Genomic DNA, 23,675 nt, shown 5'->3' with positions numbered 1-23,675 from the left:
TGATGCTTACGAGCAGCACTTCTACGGTCTATGAGCGCGATGCTCAGAACAGGGAGAGAGAGAGCTGTTGTTGCAGGATCCCCTGTTGCCAGTGCTGGGCGGAGATGGGGGGGACGAGAGGGAGAGTGACGGGAGTGACGTAGGAAACAGTGAGAGACTAGGGAAAATTTTGGTTATGTAAATGTGTGTGTCATCTGCACAACACGTTTTGTTATTTTTCTATAAACTGAGCTAGTGGGAACGTGAAGACGTTGAACAGAAGAGGCCCCAGAATGGAGCCTTGGGGAACCCCGCATTTCATTTTGTCCACTCAGATGTGGACAAAAACAGGAGATAACTCATGTGGGATTCAAACCAGTTAAGTGCCTTTGGCAGAAAGTCCCACACAGTTGTGGAGGTCGAATGCAGCACTGAGATCAAATTAAACAAAATTTTGGGGGGTGAAAACTGAGGTGCAACGTTGAGGCTTACGAGCAGCACTTGAAGGCGTCATGGGCGCGCAGCTGATAACAGGGACGAGCTGTGGTTGTTGCAACAGCCACTGCCACGTCCGAGGATCCTCTGCTGCGGCTCTGAGCACCGGGATGGGCCGGTGCCGGGCGGAGATGGGGGGATGACGAGTGGGAGTGACCGAGGAAACACGGAGGAGAGGAGGCAGGAAAGAGGAAACACGTAGAGACGCGACACACCAACAGAAAACAGAGCCTGCGCGCAGCTCCAGCTTCAAGGAGCGTCCGCTGCCTCCCGGAGAAGCCTGACCGCCGGAGAGCTCCATTGTTCGGACACACACAGGCTCGATTCTCCGGGTCCCTCCCGCCCACTCCGGTTCTGGACGAAGGGGGTCACCCATGCTAAGCGTGTGGAGGATGGAGGAATTTGTGACCGAAGAGGAAGAGCCATGGTACGACCAGCAGGACCTGGAGCAGGGTAAGACCAGACACAACATCCTTCCCCCTGCATGTGAGCCGCAGCATCCACACGGTGTCAGCTGCATGCGCCGGCCGGTCAGCTGGCCCTGCACCCAACAAAGGCCCTCTGTCCCGGGGGAGAGGAGAGAGACCCGTCCGGTGCGAGTCTCTCCTCGGTTCCACTGAGATCACTTCAACAGTGATGTGGTAGTTTCCTCCGTGCAGGCGACGCTTGTTTGACAACAATGCATTGACAGCACGCCAAGCTGGGCCTTGCATTGCAGAGACATGTCAGCACCAGACGCATCCTCGTGTTATCAGGCTCTAAACCACGGCTGCAGTCCATGGATCATGTTTTTTAAAAAGTGAAATATAGTGTTTTGCTGTTATGCAAATATTAGTCAATGAATCAATTAGTTGATTAAAACGTCATCAAATTCGATCTGCTTTATTTCACTCTTCAAGATGCGTCTTTGGGTTGTTGTAAAATCTGAGGTCCCCTGTATTCAATGTGAATCTTTTACAATTTCATTATACAGGGACCAATTGTATGCACGTCATCAGAGTGTATTGATTATTCCAAGGGCACTTACCTTAATTTTGGCATCAAGCAAATGAGAACTGCACTAAAAAGTACGAGTAGTATTGAATCATATGTATGCAATGGATGGATGATTGAGTATATTTGGCCAAAAATTGTATCATGACAAAGATGTTGATATCAGTCGATATCAATATTTATCACGCTAAATGTCAAATTATTATTTCTGATGAATGATTAACAGCATAGCATTTTACAAATCAGATGTATATCAATTATGTGTTTTATGTATCTGCTCACTGTGCTTACACAATGCATAAGCAGTATATCGATTTAAATTTAACCTTTTGCTATTGATACAAATTATATTGCGATAATTATCGCTATTGTTTTATTGCACAGCCCCATTTTATAGTCTATATGAACACACTTAGGAAGCTGGAGCCATCAAATGTTTTTGCCTAAAAACCAACCATCAAAATCGTTTTCTGTCTGAGGATCAGTTGATTAATCGACTGATCTTTTAACGGATCTGCTTGAATAATTAACTTTTGCACAGGAAAAACCTTCCAGCAGGAGGCTTTCATTGCTGAGTCTTTGTCTAATAAATCTAATTCAGAGTCAGTTAATTGACCTGTATCGTTCCATGAAGCCTCCGGCTCTGCATGGTCGCATTATGCTGGATGTAAAATCTGCAGTAGCTGTACAAGTGACTGTCCACATTCAACTTTGTTATTCACGGTCCTACTATTTACTTTTGGAAAAGACAATCCTTAAAAAGAATTTCCATATTTATTTCATCATTGATGCAAAATGCATTTCATCACATGCCTCTTATGCCAGATGGACTTGGTATCTGCCGATTTCCATATAAAACTAACTGGAAACTAATGGTAACCAGTCAGATAGGAAAATATTTTGGATGAGGTCACATGGACTAAAATCTCCAAATATATTCATTGGCCAGTTTACCACCAGATATATTATGGAAATTTTAATCACCATATACAATATTTTGCTGTGCATGACTTGCAGTCTTAAATCCAGCTTAAATAAAGTCAGTTAATATAATTTTGTCGTGAATTTATGATCGATCTCAGGAGCAATTTGTCAACAAATGACTCATCAGTGTTCAAAGACACCCAAGGACTCATTTCTGTCCTCTGCATCACTTACTTAAATTCCGGTCTCTTCATCTCCCATTCACTTGCTCCTGCCAAGTAACTCTAATGGTACATTTCCCTTGGCTGAGGTGGCAATGGTGCTGATGCAGAGATTTTACTTGACTAGAAAGACACATGCGCGCACAAAGATGTCTACAGCCATGATGCCACGGATTTGTCAGAAATCTTCCTTCCTGTCCACCCACGTCAGTGCACCTGGGGATAAAAATAGATCTTCTTTAGTCATCTTTATTTTGGGAGATGGTGAAGGGGAGAGGTGAGCAGGACTGAAATTGAAAGTCAAAATGGCTGGTGTAGAAATGAGCAGTGTCCTCCCGTCCTGAGCTGTGTGTTTTGATGGAGCAGAGAGGATGTCGGACCTCGTCAGAGTGCTGACCGCCCGAGCTCATCTTCAGTGGTGTGACATTTCAGGAAGCCACATGCCCTTCAGAGAGAGACGACACCTTATTGTACCTTGTTGTCATGCAGGAATCAGCATTTCAACATCAAGCACTTCATCAACAATGGGATCCAAGTGCTTTGTGAAGGACATCTAGACAAAAGCAACTTGAGACGAAAAAAGATGGAGAAAAACAAGATTTAGTTCCTAAAATGTGGAGCATATATAGTAGTCTAGATAGTTCATTAAGTGTTTTTCCCCTAAACCATTCAGTCCTCTATAAAGCTACTGCAGTATTTTGGAATCAGTTTAAAGATCCAGTGTAAGCCAGTGTAAAGATCTGACAACTATCTTGGTCAGCTGCTGCTGTCTGATCGATACAGAGACCTGTAAACACACATGTTAGGGTCACAGTACTTATTCCCGTCCTTCAAGTAGGATTCAAACCAGTTAAGTGCTGTGCCAGAATCTCTCACCCAGTTTTCCAGTTTGTCCAGTAACACGTTGTAGTGGAATGTAACACTGAGATCCAATAATACTAGGACTGAAATACTGCCACTGTGTTTCATTGGATTGTTTTGCTATTGGCTTTTTTTTATTGTCTGCATTGATATAGTGCAATGAAATAAAACACAGACATGATCACAGTCTTATAAATGTTATGTCTTATAAAGTAAGTCCCCTTTGTTGTGTGTTGGTTCCATCACATGCTGACTCAGTCCATAGTTATCGACATAGTTAGTCATGCTAGTTATTACTAACTCCGCCTATCGTGATAGTTTTCAGACCTTCAGAGAAATTGATAAAAAGGTTAGATCCGATCCGAAGACAAATCATATTTTGGGCACACAAAACAACAAAAAGATAATTATTTTTGGTACAACATACTGTTTTTCCCACAACTGAATTTTGGTATGTCGTATTCATGGTAGAAAAAAAACAACTAAAAAAGGGAGGTATTTTAAAGATGCAATTGACAAATCTTGACTTAATTTTGGCATATTTGATTGCATTACCTTGGGCCACAAATTATAATATAAATTTAAATTAAATACAAATTTAATTATCCACGCATGAATAGCTAAATTCAGCAGCTCATATTTCAAACACTGAAACCAAGAGCAAGTGCAGACATGTAATTAGGATGCTTCCTTGTTTGGGCCTATTGTGTGTTAGCTGGAGCTTCCGCTGGCTGATGAAAGAGAAATGAATGCACTACGTGGCTCGACCAGCTCAGACTGGAGGCTTGTTGGCTCCTCTTTCGTCCGACAAGAGGCTTTCTCCACTCTCGAAATGTTCCTGTTGCAGCTTAACAAATGCTCACGACACCCAAGGACAGAGTCATGGACCATAAAATATTGCTGCATAGGAGCACATCATACAGTGCATTAGGGCAGTTTATAATAAAGAACCACCCTCATCTATATAGCAGTAAATAATTCATTTCTGGCCATTGTATCTCGTTTCTATTTGGAAGTCTGGTCTGCAACACAGGAAAAGGGGAAGAGAAGACGCCTTGTTTTCCACATTCCAATGAATCTCAAGGGTGACATGCACCTTTCCAAAACAGCTCTATCTGTGGAAGACATTACCGGTTACAGTATAATAACGAATATGCCTATGTATGCACATATACCCTTGGATTCTTACAAAATTCAATAGTAAATGGTGATTAAAAGCTCAACTCGCCTTGTTTTCACTGTGTGCAGCTCTCTTAGCGTGCAAACCCTCTCCCAGCTGCTCTTCTTGTTCATGCAGGAAATGTATTCTTCATTCATGATGTGTTTACGTCTGCGTTGTGGCCTCACTGCTTTCATCTCGTGTGCATCAAGCCTCACGTCTTTGGAGACACATTAAACTCAAAATGGTCACAAATGTGTATGATGTTATCTAGTAATGTAAAGTACATTTTGGGTTCTCACAAATGTTGTGTTCCAAAATCCACACACTGATACCAAGCCATTTGAACACACGTAAAACAAATTAACAAATGTTAACATTGTAAATAGGATATTCATATTTTATCAACTGAGTTTTAGTCCCAACTTCACTGATCATTTTCCTGCCTCCAGCTGCACAGGAAATGCATGTTGTGTTTAAGTGCTTGTGGAGAACTGGGACATATGGCCTTCGTTTACATTCATATTTATTTATCTATTCAGCCACCGTATAATTTGGTCACAAATTGTCTTTTTTGTGAACCAGAGCTGCTAACTAAAAAACTAACAAAGCTACCAATTACCTAACAACCTAACTAACTGAAAAAGATCAAACCATTGTAGATATATATAAAGATAGAAGACATGATTGCTTCTCTAAAGTGAAGCCATAGCCTCTTGATTGCCCCCTATTGGTTGGCTGCAGTAAAGGTCTTAAACCCTCCATGTTAGCAGATGGTGCATTGTTAGTTTATGTAGCTGAAAAGGGTAGCTGGGTCCAAATGCACAAAATGGTGGCGTTCATATCCGGAGTATTTTGGCTTCCTTTGTGGATAGTGGGAGGAAGTGGAGACACATCGTCCATCTCTATATACAGTTAATGGATAGAACCAATTAACACATAAAACCTAGAGGGAATAAAAACGGCAAAGAAGAAAAAGTGAATGGCTTGAAGCAGTCAGTAATACAGGCCAGAAGTCTCCAGACATATTGATCAGTAAACAGATATTCAGTCGTACAGGTCTGTAAATTGCCAATCACTTTTATTAATATTTATTTAATTAGGAAAGAAACAGGCCATATATACTTCATTAACAATACCCTTTTCCCACATATTCCACTCTGTACGTCACATATTCACATGAAGCTATTTCAATAACATAAAAGGATTCTACAGCCAGAAACAAAGATTTTGCTTCAGTTGATCTGTGCGCACACATTTATCAATCTGTAAATATATAGAAAAAATGAAACGTTACAAATATTTTTAGAGATTTGACTTTTCAACATGCAATAATACACATTTTGAGTCTAATTTCTTTGCATAGACAGGTCGGTATGGAGCAGACAGATAGTTGTGTGTGGCGAGTATTGACTTGCTAAGTAGTTTGCTTGTGCAGCGAGCTGTATCGATTGGCCCTCCTCCCTTCTCTCACTCTGTCTGTTTTCATCCTTCTCTTGCTTGCTCCTCCCCCCCTTCCTTCTGGTATTCTCCTCTCACTGATGCTTTTGACTGTGCAGCGTTCACTCAGGCAGCTAAAGAGAAGTCCACATCTGAATGTGAACATGAACTGCTCTGGTTTTCTGTGCGGTTTCCGTTTAGCCCAAGGCCGGATAGGATTTGAAGAGCTTGTTGCGTATCCTCTTAATAAAAAAGAATCGCTCTACTGGTATAATCAGTAGAGTGCACACTTCCACCAAGGTTGACAGTCCCCTTAAATTCAATTAAACTGCACCAAATAGCACATACTTATAGATATCAGTGTCTAATGTGCCTATTTTTTTCCATCAACATCCATTGATTTTTACCCCAGGAAAGTGGTTAAAATGTTAGTGAAATGTCTTGCAATGTTAAAGAAAGTGAAAATATATTTCTGGATTCACCCCCTTGATCTGAATCTGAATGTACACAGTCATATATACCCACCTCCAAATATGCCTGACTGTTCTTCAGCAAAATCCATGAATTCTTCCCTGAGAAAAAAACTAAAATGCCAAACAATCTTGCAATGTTAACAAAAGTGGTGAAGAAATCCTGGTTCTGGCCCTTTATCTGGATCTGTACCAAAATGTAATGGAATCTTCGCTGACCGATACCACATCCTTCCACTAAGTTTCATGGAAATCTGTTTGGTTGTTTTTGTGTAATCTTGCTTACAAACCAGTGGATAGGGATGAAAACATAACCTCCTTGGCAGAGGTATTAATTCTTAGTTCATTTACAGAGGGAATGCTCAGGTCAGCTGCATGAACTAAATCTAAACAAGATATTTTGATTTATTGTTTGTTGGTCAAATTAAATGTGTAATAATGTGTTTTCAACAACTACTTTCAATTGCTTATGTCTCACTGAACGGCCTCTGGCACCAAACACTACACAACATGAGAGGTTTCAAGCTACAGTGACAGGCTACAGACATGCTGTGTGAAAGAGTTTATCTCATGACAAATACACTATAGATGCGATGCATGAGAAGAAAATAATTAAGAAATGATCTGGAAATCCAGAAAGAGTGCTTTTTATATTTATGTCGCCTTTAACTCCTTCATGGTTATGCTGATAATGTTTTCTGGGCAGCATGAGTGATGTTAATTCCACGCTTTGAGCTGCACAGTATTCCCGCAGAGCCTGTCCATTGAACTTGTCCTAACAGAATGAAGGCTGTCTGGACTCGCTCCAGCGACGAGTCAGGATCCATTCAGTGGTACCTGAGCTGGGCCCCGCAGGAAGTCATTATGCCATCACTACAGAGGGAGTATGAATTAGTCCATATGGAGCTGTTGAACCTGCTGCTCATTAGTCTAATTGAGGGAGGTGAGGACAGGACTTGCAGGTAGAAGAGGATCAGAGTTTCAAAACATGCAGTGACAGAAAACTGAGGAGTGAGGCGACTACAAAACTAGAGCGGGACCAATTTTTCGGTTTGCTGATATCAGTCGAATGTGCCGAAATGAAAACTTAAACTTTACAGAATAAACAATGAAGAAAAGGTGTGAATTTATGTTTACATTTGACATATTTTGCAAAGTGAGTGGGACGACACAGTCGGAGCTCCGGTCAACACATTGTAAGACTTGGTTTTTTTCTTTACATGAAAACCACTTCAATGCTTGGCCACAACTGACTTAATCTCCACGTGTGGCTGCAGAGGGCGCTGTTGCTCAGCAAAAGTTGCATAGTGTTGCTTTAAGAAGTTGATATAGCTAATTTGTTTGCAAAGGTGTCTATCTAATCTGCAGCTGATGTGGAACAGCTTTGACATTCATTATCTGGTGCTTTAGCGGCTAAATGCTACACTGCGTTCACCAGCATGTCGGTAACTTTGTCTCTTTGTCAATTGGTACTAGTTTGGTTTATCTGAAACAAAACCACGAGCTGAAACCGCCTGCACAGCACAGAGGAGCTTCAGACCGCAGTGGGAGGTAAATGTTGCAGTGATGCAGGTCAGGAGTGGCTGGAAGCGGCTGTAGACCTGGCGTCTGTCCTAGTCATCACTATTAATCTTTAAAGACAGAGCCAGGGCTGTATGAGAGGATGACTTCATCAGCTGCTCGCTCTCGTTCCTCGTTCTCTTTTTGTGAGGTCACAAAACCACATTTTGCTGTGTCACACCCAACGATGAAGGCCATCAATACTGCTGAGTCAGAGCACAGTTAGAATAAAGACAGATGACATCTTTATTTCAGAGGTGGATTTGTGGAGTAATAAAAGGTTGGTGTCGAACATGACGTGACAAAAAATTCACCGTCACTGACATCTTTATTGAACACAGTGGATGTACGTTGAATCTCCTGCACTAATCTCAGTGGAGGGATTGTGCAATATGTTGTAAGTACTAGAGACTGGATTTTGCAAAGTACAGTTAGTCCGTTATTTGCCAAGTTAAAGTCAAAATTTGATCCTGGCACCAGACTCTGACCTTCATATTCAGTCACCTGCAGGGAGACGTGCTGCGGGGAGGATCACTGTCTGTCTTTCTGCTCCCTCAGCTCTATAATTGAAGCAGTCTAGTGCAGACTGAGACGGACCCTTTAATAATTCTGTTCCAGACCCTGTTATAACGTGGCCTAGAATAGAACATGCTCTATTAATCCTGACAGCAGGTCATCTAAATTGTACGGCTGGCGTCTGTGAGATTAGCTTCTCCCTCTTTTCATGTCCTCGGAAATCATTTCATTTTTCACATTTGTGAAAAGGGAAAGATGGTACATATTCATATTGCTGCCTTTTGTCTTCATCTGTCCCTCCTTCACCCCCCTCTCCCTGGCTTTCTTCCCCCCCTGTCCTCTCCTTTCACACTTTGTATCCATCTTCAACATCTTTCTTTTTTAGATGTTCTTCTTTCACCTGTGACCAGTGTAGTGTCTAGGATTTTTCTAAATCAAGGCCCATAAAGGGGCCACAATTTACACAGGGGCAATTATAATTCCAACATCCATACTCAATTCCTGATTCAGTAAGGTGCACATTTAAGTCATTCCGTGTTAGCTTTGAGCAAACCCACACTCTTTTGAAAATACAATTTCTTGACGAATTGTCATTTATTCGCGAGCCCATCAGATTGGGCAGGTTTCTTCATCTTGCTCTCTATTTCTCTCCCATTTCCAGACCTCCACTTGGCGGCAGAGCTGGGAAAGACTCTACTGGAGAGGAACAAGGAGCTGGAGGACTCCTTGCAGCAGATGTACATCACAAATGAAGAGCAAGTGCAGGAGATTGAGGTATGAATGACGAGTCCTGTCGAAGCAGAAAGGAGCATTTCCTTTTAGATTTTCAACAACTCCCATGATCCCCTGCTTGTGGCCGAAGTTATATTTTGGAAGACATTTGGAAGCTTTACTAAAAAGGGTCATTCTCCACAACTCTTCATAGTCTAAGAAATATAACGACGTCTTCTAGGGAAGGACAAGACAGCCATGCAAACTGTTGTTTACTTGAATGGTTCAATTTTCTAATGTATATGTACTTTGATGATAGTACAACTAAGTACTACTATTATGACTCTGTCAAAGTGGAGGTTTTAAATCCCTTTAATCTTAGAAACAGTAACTGTCTCAAGGTCCATTTAATAGCTTTTTAGGGTCTTCCATTATTATCACACGGCCTTCAGAGAGAACAAGAAGAAGAAGAAACAAATTATATGTACATAAATATATAAATAATAATATTGGGAGCACAGCCAAATTCCAATAACAGCCAGAGGAAGCTCTTGTTCCCTCCTGGCTGTTCTTCTACTAACAATGTTGTAACTCTGTAGAATTGTGTGTTGCGTTTACTGCCTGCAGTTGTATTTACAAAGCCTGTGTGTGTGTGTGTGTTTGTGCAACAGTACCTATCAAAGCAGCTGGAGGTTCTGCGGGACATGAACGAGCAGCACGCCAAAGTGTACGAGCAGCTGGATGGGACGGCCCGAGAGCTGGAACACACCAACCTCACTCTTGTGACAGACAGCAAGGCCTCGCAGCAGAAGATCGAGAGGTGAGAGGGGTTGTGGGATTTCCTGTCTCTTCTGTCTCATCCTCCCTCTTCCTACTTCCTAAATGTTCCTCTTCCTCCTGGGCCAGATTAACAGGGACCATTGATACTCTGCAGAACCAGGTGGAGTCCCTTTCTGGGCAGGTGGAGCAGCTACGCTCCATGGAGCAGCTCCGTGTCAGGAGGGAGAAGAGGGAGCGACGCAAGACCATCCACTCGTTCCCCTGCCTGAGGGAGCTCTGCACAGCACCCAGGTTCTTGTTTCCTGCAGTTTATAAAACAGTTATCTTTAAGAAACAAGCCTGATATATATATTTGTGTCATGTTTCCAGGTATGAGGATGAGTTTGTAGTGGGCAGGGCTGAAAGCTTTACCGTGGAGGCAAAGCGTCCACCATTTGAAGAGGAGAACCAGCACCTGAGGGAGGCGGTGTCGGCCCTGCGTGCAGCGGTGCGCACTGAGAGGGGGCGGAGAGAGGGCGTGGAGAGGGAGTGCAACCTCCTGGTTTCGGAGTATTCACGGCTGCAGATGCGAGTGCAGGTGAAGAATCATACATGATGTCTGTTTGGAAAACAAAACCCAGCAAGGACAGACACATAACATCACAAGCTGTTGTAGCTGACATCGAAATACCAACATATTAATCAAGACTTTTCTTCAGTCAACGTAAAAAGCTTTAACTGCTCCGAGCATCAGCTTCCACAGCTTCACATAATGACACTGACTGGGTGGATACCATCACTTTGCTTACACAAGATATTCCCATTTTTCCTATGAAGCCATTTTTATGGATAATATATATATATATATATATATATATATATATATATATATATATATATATATATATATATATATATACACACAATATAAACTTTTTCCTTTAAATGCAGCCATGCATACTGCGTAAAACATAAAATACCCCCATGATATACATCGTATTTTTATAAACTGTCTAAGTTCTCTAATTATTGCCCTATAGACAAGGACACAGCAAATAGGGATGCTGATGAGGCTGCAGCATCCCCTACTGGTGAGGGGCTGTAACTGCATGGCCCACAAAAGTTGATTCAATGAATCTAGAAAAACAACAACTTTCATTAAATTAGATTTTCAAGAATAACACTTTGAGAGCAGAATAGTAGACATAAGATATCTTTTTTTCAGATATTTGATTTCATTTGAGAGCATTCAGTGTGTTCTCTTTGTTGCCTGACTGCTGTACAATTGTAGAATGTGATGTAGATAACAGTGCAAACTGAAAGGATAACAGATGTTAGTGATGTAACAGTGGGTTTGATATGCCTCAAAAAAGCCTCATTTATTTCATGGTCCTAAAGCCTGACTCATTGACTAAATGATTAATTAGTAATTTATCAGTAATGAAAATAATGGTTAGACGCTGCTTCTCCTGATCTATAGCACAGTATCAGATTGGTGCCCATTCAACACTTTAATTTGCTTATACAATATTAAAGTTTGCAATTCAGCATTAAAGCTGTTACATTCTATAGTTTATCATAATGATAACGGATCAAATGATTTTGTGCAACGTCAAATTGATCCCCCATAGATAACAAACATTAGCCAATTTTGTTGTTTTATAGGTTTATAGTTTTTTTTTACTTTAAACACGATGCATTATCTTTCTCTGTGTTTTTGGCCACGGTAGCTTCTCTGTCAGGAGAATCTGTTTGTCTCAAAGTAAAATTGTGTTTGTCTTTGCTCCCAGGACGCTGAGGGCTGCCACGTGAGGGTACGAGAGTTGGAGGTGGAGCTACAGGAGCTGCAGCAGCTACGTCGCGCTCGAACCTTCCTGCTGGGCGGCGAGGATGACGGCGTGACTCTCACCCAGACTGTCCTCAACAGCACGCCGGAGACTGACACCTTCCTGGAGGTGGAGGTCGCGGAGACGGGGGGAGGGGTGAGGGAGGAGACTGAAGGCGGAGGGGGCGTCGGGGGTGCAACATTACCTGAGTCCAACCCTGTGAGGAAAAGCTGCAGCGACACAGCGCTCAACGCCATCGTTGCCCGCGATGCGTCCGGCCGCAGGAGAGGCAGCTACGCCCTGCACGCCAACAGCGTGAGGAAGAGAGGGATGTCCATCCTCAGGGAGGTGGACGAGCAGTACCACGCCTTACTGGAGAAATACGAGGAGCTGTTAGGGAAGTGTCGGCGCCACGAGGAGAGCCTGTGTCATGCCGAGGTTCAGACTTCCCGACCAGTCTCCCGAGACCCATCCATGAAAGACTGTGCTATGGGCCCCATCCCGGTACCACCGCCAAGCCCTACCCAGTCGCCATCCACCCCTGAAGCCATCGAGAGCATCAGCAAGCAGGTGGAGGCGGTGGATAAACGACTGGGACAAAACACGCCAGAGTACAAGGCCCTTTTTAAGGAGATCTTCTCTCGTATCCAGAAGACCAAGATGGACATCAAAGCTACCAAAGCTGTTAAGTCTAGCAAATCTGGCAAATCTGGCAAATCTAGTAAACACTAGCGGTTCATTGATTGGTTGATTAGAGGAAGGTTATGTGTCTGAGAATAGGTTTAGTGTAAACATTCTTATAGAGGGCACTATCGCGGAAACTGCTAAATTCAAGTACAGTTCACTTTTGCTAAAACCACACTAATATGTTTTGGTTTTAAAACGCTTCAACCCTGCCACGGATATGCCTGGCGTCCACAATACTCTGGAGTCTGGAAACGCTGCTTGACCTGTTTTAGTTTGAAAACTCTGGGGCTGTGTTTTAGTCTGGACGGGCAGAAATGGAGATGGTTGGAAACAATGACATAGATATTTACAACTGCTTGCTGATTGGGTCTTTTTGGTCATGACTTAGTTTTGTCTAATTCATCAGGCTCTATCACATGAACTTCCGTTAGAAAACAACTGGCAGTAGCCTCGGTTACCAGTCTAGAACGCAACATGGATCATCAATTACAAGCGTTGCTGACCCTGCTGTCTTTGCTAACAGCTGTTGTGCAGTTAAATTCTGTATTTTACAATGATACAACTGTTATCATGAGTACGAGACAAGCTATTATTACAGCAATCGGCGACAATTCCCCTGTCCAGCGGGACGAGCATGCCTTCCTGTTTGCACCGGCACACATGCCCAGTGTATGTGAGTGGTCACATGATATGCGTTTTCAGGCGTGTTGGTATGGACGAGGATTAAAACTGATACAGAGCCAGAACGATTGTGTGGACAAAGATCGTTGTAGTTTGAATTAGTAGGATGTTGCCTTTATCTGAGGTCAAACTAGACTGCATGGCTTTAATCCCGAATTGAAACCTTCCAGCATACACAAGTATCTGATTTGCATGTAATCAATTTTAAACCCTGCAGAATTTAGTCAAATGCAGCATATAAAACATGAATGAATTTGTTAAGGACTATAGATCACTCCCCTCATATCATTTGATTCAGTGTTTCTACTTCATATATCCTGGCTTCCCTGCCTTAATACCGTAAAGGCATATACTACACCACAATAACACAATAACAGCAACCTGTCCGTGATGCTCACAACTGCACGTAACGCTAAGGCTAAACGACAAAATTGCATCAGGAACATGAGTGGAAATCTAAAATAAACATGACATTTATCTGGTAGATTTGTTATTATAGTGGACTAACATTTGTGTGATTGCATTAAGAGAGATAAAGATTGACCCTCTCACATATTGACGCAAATGATGCGTCAATATGTTTGTGTGTGCGTGTGTCTGTGCCTTTTGTGGAGTAGTATGACATTTCGAGAAGTATTTGAAGGAGTTTAATGAGAAGATCAAAACCACTGTCATGCCTGGCTACAGCTAGTAGCTGATTTTCCTAGCATAGCAAAAAGAGTGAAATCGGGGTGACTCATGATTGGTCGAACACATGTATTGGCGGGACCTTGCTACCGGGACTCCATCCTCTTATGGATAATGGGCAGACTCTGGCTGTAAATGCACAAGATGGCAGCCTTCATGTCCGGGATATTTTGGCTTCATTTCTGGATAGTGGGAGGAAGTGGAGACGCATTGTCAACCTTTATATACATGTCTCTATGGTGCTACGCTAACCTGCTGCTGGCTGTAGCGTCATGTTTAGCATACATACATTAAGTGGTATCAATATTTCCTCAGACACCTCAAACTGTCGGCGAGAAAGCAAATAAGCATTTATCTCATTTGAAAATGTTCAACTATGTTGCTGAGTCAACACTTGGGCGCATTCTCCTTTAATTCAAAGACAGCATTTGAGATCAAGTGTAAAAAGAGGTTGCTAACTGTGAAGCTTCAGAAAAGGCAGACTGGAATTTTTGTTTGCTTTTCGAAATTATACATGTCCCTCCACTGTTTTAAAGTCACTTCCGCTCTCTTATAAGAACTGCAGTAGGTCTTCATATAGACCACAAAAATGCCATTGGGTCCAAAATAAACTTGCCCATTGAAATTTAAGAAGCATTGCTGTTTATTCACTGTACAGAGCAATATCTACAGTATAAGCTGCAAGCTTATACTGCAAGCTTATACTGTAGCTTATACTTGCAAGCTTATACTGTAGGTCAAACCAGTTGTGTCGGAGTGATGCTTCCACTAAATGCTAAAAAGCCGCTGTCGAGTAAAGTTGCCATGGGCAATGGACGCATATTGTTGTTTTCACCTAGCAGTCTTACCAAACTATAAAACTAACCTGCAACAATTGACGCATATTGTTGTTTTCACCTAGCAGTCTTACCAAACTATAAAACTAACCTGCAAATATATTGCACCTTTTTTCACAGTATACAATACCTATGCCTTTTTTTTCTAGGTAACGTCCTACAGTATGTATAAACCTTTGTTATGATGAATGTCACTACAGCTAATATTTTATATCTGATCCTTCTGTTAAATTCAAAATGTAACGAAGCTTGAATCCTTTCCAGCGGACACCAGAAGAGGCCCTACATGTGTGTTTTGAAAAAGCATGGATGATATTCTGAAACCTGGTATTGAAGAAACAAGTCTGTTACGTCCTGATGAAGTGAAGGTTAATTTAGAGTTTCTGAAATGTAATTCCTGTGGATATGGTGTACGAAGTGCATTTGAGGTCAATGCTCATGTCTGTTAGGATGATGCAAGTTGGGGACGAGGGTGGAACATGTGTTAGCGTAGACAAACCAGAGCCTGGCTCTCAAGGTTTCTGTACCGTAACGTCTCGCCAGTTTTGACGCCTCATCTCTTACATATTTAGTATAACTCATACAAAATTGTGCCTGTGTATTTATTTTTTGTGTGAATGTTTCTTTTTTTACTTTTTCAGTGCCTATATGTGAATGTCACTAACATACTGTCTGAATAAACCCATTTCATTTGCTTTACTTACCTGTGCATTATTAGTTGACAAGATATTGTTATCAAAGATTACTCTGGTCATGTCATTATTGAACCCACTTTTAATAAAGCATTGATATAATGCACCCTGTCGTATTGTATTCACTGTGTCTACACTGAATGGAGAAATGAAAAAGGTGTGTGTGTGTGTGTGTGTGTGTGTGTGTGTGTGTGTGTGTGTGTGTGTGTGTGTGTGTGTGTGTGTGTGTGTGTGTGTGTGTGTGTGTGTGTGTGTGTGGTCTTCATGAGGACCATTTTAAGCATAGACCTTACAAAGTGAGGACATTTTGGCCGGTCCTCACTTTTTCAATGCACTGATTGAGGGTTAAGACTTGGTTTCCTGGTTAGATTTGGTTAGGGGTTAGGCATTTAGTTGTGACGGTTAAGGTGAGGGGCTAACGCTAGGGACACACCGGAGCCGGAAGCTGCCTGGCTATTCACACCGGAAGCGCATTTCTCCGCGCCAGTCAGCCCGAGATTCTGCTTTGTCCGCCGGTTGTTGTATGGTGTGTCCCTTACGCAAAGGAATGCGATAGTTGACACTCGATAGTTGTGAGGACACTCACAACTATCGAGGGACAAGTGTGTGAGCCAAAAAAGAGGGGGGTTACATTTTAAAAAAGTTAAAAAGGCTTCATGTTGCATCTATAAAAAGCACAAGTGCTTTCAGTAGATAGTATTATACAAAGTAATATTATATATTGAAAGTTGCACTGATACTCAAACGATATGGGCCCTGACCCCCCCCTTCCGCGTAAACCGTCCCTAGTGATCACGCATCTTGAATAAACTTTAATTATGAAACAGTTCTGTAGCTTACAGGAAGCCAAACAAACACCAACACAGCAAGTCAAATTAAAGCTGCCCTTATTGTAACTTACCAGTCCTAAGCTGGACCACAGTTTGCACCGGAAGTGGAAAACTGTGATAGACTCCAATGATCATGCACGTTTATATAGAGATATGACGCAAACCAAGAAACAAATGTGAAATGTGTTTTTGGCCTTTATATACATGTTTATATACAGTATGGGGTTATTTCATAGTCGATCTGACCGCGTGGCCTAATGGATAAGGCGTCTGACTTCGGATCAGAAGATTGAGGGTTCGAGTCCCTTCGTGGTCGATGTTTTAGCATCACATCGGGTATATACATTTTTCTTCTATTATTTACTACTTATTAAATATTATATATTGTTATTTGGTGCTGAAATGCTTCATATCGAGCTGGACTACAGAGCTTTTCTTTTTGAAAAGTTGTGAGGTTTGATCTGAACATTGCTCTAAAATAACTGACATGCAGAAAAAAATAAAGTTACACTAGTTTAGGTTAAATCATTCAAAAACCCACATTTTTCTATTTTATCTTAAGTCATCTTTGACCTATATGTATATATTTCTAACAGCACAGTCAGATTTCTTCTATGTATCTTGTTTTTACACTTTGGCAATGTAAGCGTCTGTTTCCCTATGGCCATGCCAATAAAGCTTCTCTGAATTTGAGATAGAGAGAGGGAGGGAGAGAGAGAGAGAGAGAGAGAGAGAGAGAGAGAGAGAGAGAGAGAATAGAAGAAAGAAACGAAAGTGTCTTTAGTGTGTCATGTGAAATTCGCATTTGTGTGCACGAGTTTATTTGTGTCTACAGTGCGTTCCTGTGTGTCTGGTGTGGCTTGTGTGAATAGTGTGTGTCATGTGTAATTTACATTGCAGTGTGTGTCATGTGTTATTTACATTGCAGTGTGTATTCATATGTGTTATTGGTGGGATAGTGCTCTGTGTTTTCAGGTGCTCAGTCATGGGGGTGTTGGCTGTGAGCTGGGCTTCCTTGATGCTCTTCTTCACGATGGGTTGGTTGTTGCTGTCTTTAGATCTTGCAGAACTATGGTTTGGTGTTTTTGTTGTGTGGTCTGGACTTTGACTGCTCACCCAAAAGGTGGGATATTAACAGAAAATAAAATGGAAGTTGTATCAGTGATTAAATCAAGCAGCATCATTCACATGAACTTAAAAACACTTGCTTCATTTGGAGGGTTCTCCTACAAGATCTGATGTCAACACATATCAAATGTGAGCAGAAGGACATCCAGAGGAAGCAGCTGTTAGGAGGCCTCGGCTGCTGCTTCCAACAAAACACAAACACTCGGTTATTTCACCACCAGATGGCGCCTAATATATTTCTTTGTCATCTGTTTCTACCATAAACTGTAGATAAGATACATTATACTTTAGTTTACTGGGCCTGTGTGTGTTTAGTAATTTTTGTTCCATCTAAATGGTCCATTCACAGCATAAACTCTGACCTTGTACCTTTTTACTTACGACAACATACATTGATGTAACACGTGTTTTGATCGTGATTATTGTAATGTTCCATACATTTCAGTTTTAGAGAAGAGGTACTCGGTTTAAGTAATAACAGTAAATAAGGGGAATTTATATGCACCACGAGTTAGAACGCGTATGTTTTAAGGGTAAATATGATTGTGACATCACAGTGCGGTATATAGCAGAGTGGCGCAGCGGAAGCGTGCTGGGCCCATAACCCAGAGGTCGATGGATCGAAACCATCCTCTGCTATGTGTTTTTTTGTTTTTCGCGATTTTGAAAACAGAACATAGAATTTATAAACTTTAAGGACAAATAAACATTTAGGTTCACGCCGATACCAAGTAAAATAAAGCTTATTACCAGAAAGTAGCTGAAGACAGAGGTACCTAAGATAGAGGACTGCGTGGAGGTGTTAAATAGTGTATATAAGATGAGGAGGTGGACTTTCTCTTCCGGACTGGAACTGGAGAAGTTTATGGAGCTCGGGAGAATGGATGAAATATGCTACCAATTTAATCAGACCTCATTTAAGGAAGAGAACGGACGATAGGGCCCCTTAGTTCAAAGCTACACGTGTTAAAATGTTCTTTTGTTGTTCATTTTAAATTTTATTTCTAAAGTAAAATCTCGACTGTCCATGTGTACATAAGTATTAGTTACAGGAGCACTGGTTGGATACAAGTAGAGGAGTATTAAAACAAAGACTGCTATTATTATTATTATTATTATTATTATCATTCACTCTATGTATGCATATGATTAGAAGTTGGCGGTTCTGGAGAGATTTGATGTTAAAGGAATAGTTCACCCACAAAATGAAAATGCACTCATGATCTACTCACCACTACGCCAATGGAGGGGTCGGTGAAATGTTTGAGTCCGCAAAACACTGCGGCGTTTCAGGGGTAAACAGTGCAGCAGCCGAATCCAATACAATTGAAGACATTGGTGACCCATCTTCAGACGCAATAAAACAACAGAAAAAAACACAACATGCCTCCATACTGCTTGTGTGGTGTCATCCAAGTGTCTGCAAGCCCCGACATTCATATTCAACTCGTAACGAGTGGTTTTCCGCCTAAAAGTCCACCAGAAGTGGCTAAGCGATTGGACTTAGCATTCCCGACCGTCCCTGAATGCACCTCGTCGGAAGCTATCAGCGTAAAACACGGTGTAAATGACGCCGCTTCAAGTCGAATGTGAATGTCGGGGCTTGCAGACACTTGGATGACACCACATGAGCAGTATGGAGGCATGTTCGGTTTTTTCTGTTGTTTTATTTATCTGAAGGACTCACCATTCACTTTAATTGTATTGGATTCTTCTCTTACAAAGTTTACCCCTGAGACTCCACAAGTGTTCTGTGGACTCAAACACTTCACCCACCCCTCCATTGGCATAGTGGGGAGTAGATAATGAATGAATTTTTAATTTTTGGATGAACTATCCCTTTAGATATTGAATTATTTGTGCAGCGACTGTACTTATTGTTCATATATAATCGCAAGAAAAAGACAGATATATAAATATATGAAAGATGAGTGAAATATGAAGTCATCTACCTTCTTCCTTAAAGTCGTTAGAACAATTATCTGGGGTTTACAAGGAAAATTTGATTTTTTTTCCTACAGAATTAATGACAAAACACAAGAGATATAATTTCTAATGATATTATTATTGACAAAACAACGATGGGAGGTAGAAACAGCTGTAAATCAATTAGTCAAAATCCACTCGTCTGCTCTGCTTCATTGTTGAGTGAATCTTCTTCTGTTTGAGTCGCTCCTTGTTCCTCTTCTCTAACCTGCACAACGTATCTCACATTAGACACATTGACTATCAAGGTGAACAGAAAAAAACCCCAATGTGCTCTGATACGAGGTCATACCTGGCCGCCCTAACAGCTACGTCTTCTGCTGTTGGCTCATGTGGTTTCTTGCTAGCTTCAGCGATAATGGCGGAAATCTTCTGGACACAGTCTGAGAGGTTTCTGTGCTGACTCCTGCTCAGCTCGGAGGTCACCAGCAGCTCTCCGGCCTTATTGATGCGGTTTTGGTTCTGTGCCAACAACGCAGAAAACGAGTATGTTTGCTCTTGATGGTTTCACAATGTACTGTAAAAGGTACAATAGAAAAAACAGCAGCAAATACAGATGTTATTCTGATACACACAGTACTTCAGACCTAATCCCAATAGAGATGCTGTGGAATGACCTCAACAGAGCCATTGACATCCAGTCTTAAGTCATAAGTATAGACAAACACAATGTGCTTAAGCTAATAACACACAGTTATATTTTTCATGTCTTTACTGAAATCTAAGCCACATTTCTTAGGAATATGGCAGTTCAATGTAAAGAACAATACTTTTCCCACCAACATTGTGAATGTTTGATGGACGTCTTCTGTAAAGACATGAAAACGTTGACTTGTTTGTGTTTTAGTAGTTTAAACTGAAGACTTAGATTAAGAGTGGATGATATTTTATGACCAATCAATGCAGAAAACCAGGTCATTCCAAAGGGACACACCTGGAAAGATTTTTTTAGGTAACACACATAAGTGTAACAATGCAGTTCTACAGCAGTATTGTGGTGAAGAATCCAATGTGCATTTTATTTCATTTCATTTTATTGTTAGTTACTCTAAATCTTTGTACAGTTATTACCTGGCATGTATAGGTCTCCGGTGTCAATGTGGAGCATTTGGTGACGTCCTGTACCCCTACGTCCACTTTTAGTTGGACCCCTGCTCATAAGGGTGTGCCCCCCGCTTCACCTGTCCCCTTTCTAATGTTGTATTCAATGGGAGGGGTATGTGACATTTCAAGTTTTTGTATGTCAGCCTTTCTGTCAGTGTTTTACTTGTGAGTCGAATCATATGCTAACCTACTTTTGTGTAGGGGATCCACACATGTAAAAACGGATCAAAGGATTTATTTTTCACTTTGTTTGTCAGAATAAAGGGAGATTGCCTTCAAATGGTCTGGCCTTTCCATCAAATAAATCATAAAATAGATATCACTAGACTCCACTGGTTACACAGATGTCATCGATGGTTTGGACACTTTCCTGAAGCCACAACATTTAGAAACAAACCTTTTCAAAGATTTTCCGTCGCACGTCCTCTTGGATCCAGTCGGCTGTTTTCACGTGGAATCGAACCTCAGCTTTTGTGCTGACTGTGGATTGAGATGTCATCACACAGGACATATTAAACATACACATACATAGAAGGATTATACTGTGCATGACAGAACACATTCAAGATTCAAGGCCTTGTGCACAGTTGTCAGGAGTCATATGTCGTTTCGGCTGTTGATATTATTATCTATCAAGGAGCAATTATTTTAAATAATAAAGTCAAACGTTTGAACCTTTATTGACATGTTGACCACCAGGACCACTGCTTCTGCTGTAAGACACGGTCAGACGCTCTACGAGCAAGAAGGAGAATAAAAACACGGTTTAAAAAAAGCAAATGAAGTAACTTACTTGTTCTGTTTTGGTAAAAATAGATTTGTATTTACCCACTGGAATGTGCACTTGAGTGTCCTGAAAATAAAAAATGAATAAATAAAAATGTATTGCCCTACTGTACACAATACAGTTACAATTTTATGAATTTATTTGATTTTATTGATTTGTTCTTGCAGTCACAACGACAATCTCGGCAGGGCTGTGTATTGGAAATGATCTGGCTACATGTCACACATCATGATACAGGGGTTCTATTACACACATATGTACATTTTGAAATACTCTAAGCAGACAACATATTGCTAGATCTTCATCTACTTTAAGAAAACTGTCAGGTTATAAAAAGACACAGGACTTTATGGATAAAATAAATTGTTACGATGGAGCTGAAGAGTCACATGACTGACGACAGATTACAATTCTGTTTTCCAGCAGTCAGATACGGCAAATCACTACAACAACTAATAAAATACGAAGGCAAATAAGACAATGTGTTCAGTCAGCCTTTCCTTCCTGTTGAAAAGACGGACCTTAGGTCAGCTCAAGCCTCGTAAATAGCAGGTAATCCCTGTGTCATTAGAAGTTAATGCTGTTGAGCTTTTATGTGTCATTGTGTTTGTTTGTCTGATGTGGCACAGGTCAGAGAAGAACCCATACAAGTTTGGTGCGGATCTGGATCATGGGGCGGATCCAGGAATACATTTTTCACTTTCTTTTATTTAATTTTTTTTACATAGGGAATTTTTTCCTAATTGTCAGATAATGCATAATGGAATTTGATGAAAAAACTAAAACAAACCTGGCACATTTAGGGAACTGATATCTCTGAGTGTGTAAGGTTGGTGCAGCTTGATTGAATTTAAGGAGACGGTTGGGCCTTGGTGGAGGGACATACTCTACTGAGTGCCATTCTAATTTGCTGATGTGTTTTGTGATTTGTTATTAACTAAAAATTGACAGTGATAGACAGAGTATCACAAAACATAATATCACAACACTGAAGTGTATCAATGTTTTATCCAAGCGCTAAAAAACAGGTCAGCTGGACTTGAGTTGAGTTTCTTGTAGACGTTTCCCCTCTCATCCAAGAGGCTTCTTCAGTTCTGTCTGACTGCTGGGAGTCCCAGGTACCTGGATGACTGAGAATCTCCACACACGTATCAATGTTTTCTTACACTACTAAACCTTTGCAGTTTGGAAAGAGGAAAATCTGTATTATTGCAAATCCAGTATGTATAAATGTGCAGTTGTTTTCGCTCCTGCATTATATGTGTCTCAAGGAGCCTTTGAAACGATGTTGTGATGTAGCTGGGATGGACAATATCAGGAATGAGCAGGGTCAATGAATCCCTGCTAATAAAAAAAAAAAGACTTATGGTGTAACCACAATATTCTAGATGACTTGTTTTCCTGAATGAGGCTAAGACCTGGGTATGATACAGTACACAAGTTATGCTCTATATCTTTGACAGTCCAGATCATAGATGGCTCCATAAAGGCTTTTATATTACAACAAACTAATATTGTAACGTTAAAAAGAAGGCTGTTGTACCGAAGTAACGACCTGTCACTAACCTGTGTGTCGTCTGAATTTCGGCTCGCAAACCGAACACTCGTCTGTAACGTGTTGTTTGTGTCTCCTGCTAAAACGGTGTCAGGTTTGATCTGCCGTGGAGTCACGTTTATTCCTGCGATGCGACAAAGTAAATAACACTGTCGCACCCTGGACGCCGCCATGTTGGTGTGACGTCATTTAGCGTTGGCCAATGAACAACTCTCCACTAAAGACACTGACAGTGTGAACACATTTTATTTATTTCTTATTAAATTAAATGTTCTGACAATATAAAAACAACTTAACCTCCTGAGACCCAGTAAAGTTATATCAGTTTTTACTGATATAAATGAAATATTGATGTAGTACAAGATCAAAAAAGTTAAAACTTTATTCACATTTCACTACATGTTCACTGTAGTGGACAACAAGATGGATATACCTATTAGAGATATCTAGTAAAATACAAATCCCCCAAAATGAAAATAAAAATCTAAAGATATTGTTAAGGGGCTTCTTAAAATTCTAAAGCATTAAATTAAGTTGAACAGTCGTTTTTGTTGGCTGCTTTCTTCTTTAGAACAAGGAAAGGCTTGTTTTCAAACATTTTTCTCTTGTAGATGAAAATGTGTAACTCTCGATGTTCATCATGACTCTAATGTGACGCTGTCAAAATTAGGAAAAACACAAAAGTCAGGTTCCACCGAGATTTGAACTCGGATCGCTGGATTCAGAGTCCAGAGTGCTAACCATTACACCATGGAACCGCTGTGCGTAAGCAGGATGAGGGAATTCTA

The 23,675-nt window shown here is 41.0% G+C and overlaps 2 protein-coding genes and 3 non-coding genes across 6 annotated transcripts; 3 read left to right on the top strand and 2 right to left on the bottom strand.

The window, feature by feature from the left end:
- The first annotated feature begins 473 nt into the window (after positions 1–473).
- On the top strand, positions 474–13,760 carry LOC117752928 (cerebellar degeneration-related protein 2-like). Its single transcript, XM_034570658.1, has 6 exons — positions 474–927; positions 9,280–9,392; positions 10,001–10,149; positions 10,236–10,400; positions 10,479–10,686; positions 11,879–13,760. Exons 1-6 carry the CDS (start codon positions 849–851, stop codon positions 12,644–12,646), a joined length of 1,482 nt encoding a protein of 493 aa, XP_034426549.1. The 5' UTR covers positions 474–848; the 3' UTR covers positions 12,647–13,760.
- A 2,810-nt stretch (positions 13,761–16,570) lies between these two features.
- Positions 16,571–16,643, top strand: trnar-ucg. Its single transcript has one exon. It is a non-coding gene; the product is annotated as a tRNA-Arg (tRNA).
- A 1,379-nt stretch (positions 16,644–18,022) lies between these two features.
- Positions 18,023–18,094, top strand: trnam-cau. Its single transcript has one exon. It is a non-coding gene; the product is annotated as a tRNA-Met (tRNA).
- A 1,398-nt stretch (positions 18,095–19,492) lies between these two features.
- mrpl58 (mitochondrial ribosomal protein L58) lies at positions 19,493–23,066 on the bottom strand. 2 transcript variants are annotated; one of them, XM_034570659.1, is made up of 6 exons: positions 22,899–23,066; positions 21,335–21,398; positions 21,221–21,280; positions 20,943–21,025; positions 19,734–19,903; positions 19,493–19,649 (listed from the first exon to the last, which is right to left on the bottom strand). In XM_034570659.1, the coding sequence occupies exons 1-6, from the start codon at positions 23,058–23,060 to the stop codon at positions 19,565–19,567; spliced, it is 624 nt and encodes a 207-aa protein (XP_034426550.1). In that variant the 5' UTR covers positions 23,061–23,066; the 3' UTR covers positions 19,493–19,564. The 2 variants fall into 2 exon arrangements, with proteins under 2 accessions (XP_034426550.1, XP_034426551.1); XM_034570660.1 differs by having other exon boundaries at positions 21,374–21,398.
- Positions 23,067–23,573: 507 nt separating this feature from the next.
- trnaq-cug lies at positions 23,574–23,645 on the bottom strand. The gene has a single exon. It is a non-coding gene; the product is annotated as a tRNA-Gln (tRNA).
- Between the last annotated feature and the right edge of the window lie 30 nt (positions 23,646–23,675).

This window comes from Hippoglossus hippoglossus, chromosome 19, assembly GCF_009819705.1.
Source record: "Hippoglossus hippoglossus isolate fHipHip1 chromosome 19, fHipHip1.pri, whole genome shotgun sequence".
In the NCBI taxonomy this organism is placed as follows: Eukaryota; Metazoa; Chordata; class Actinopteri; order Pleuronectiformes; family Pleuronectidae; genus Hippoglossus; species Hippoglossus hippoglossus.
The sequence above is the reverse complement of the archived record's forward strand: the minus strand, read 5'-3'. Positions and strand labels throughout refer to the sequence as shown.

Coding starts and splice junctions, on each gene's coding strand:
- LOC117752928 (XM_034570658.1), top strand. CDS start 849: ATGCTAAGCGTGTGGAGGATGGAGGAATTTGTGACCGAAGAGGAAGAG. Junction 928..9,279: donor CCAGCAGGACCTGGAGCAGG/GTAAGACCAGAC, acceptor TCCCATTTCCAG/ACCTCCACTTGGCGGCAGAG. Junction 10,401..10,478: donor GAGCTCTGCACAGCACCCAG/GTTCTTGTTTCC, acceptor TCATGTTTCCAG/GTATGAGGATGAGTTTGTAG.
- mrpl58 (XM_034570659.1), bottom strand. CDS start 23,060: ATGGCGGCGTCCAGGGTGCGACAGTGTTATTTACTTTGTCGCATCGCA. Junction 21,399..22,898: donor GAAATTCAGACGACACACAG/GTTAGTGACAGG, acceptor TTTTATTTTCAG/GACACTCAAGTGCACATTCC. Junction 19,904..20,942: donor GACGGAAAATCTTTGAAAAG/GTTTGTTTCTAA, acceptor TTGTTGGCACAG/AACCAAAACCGCATCAATAA.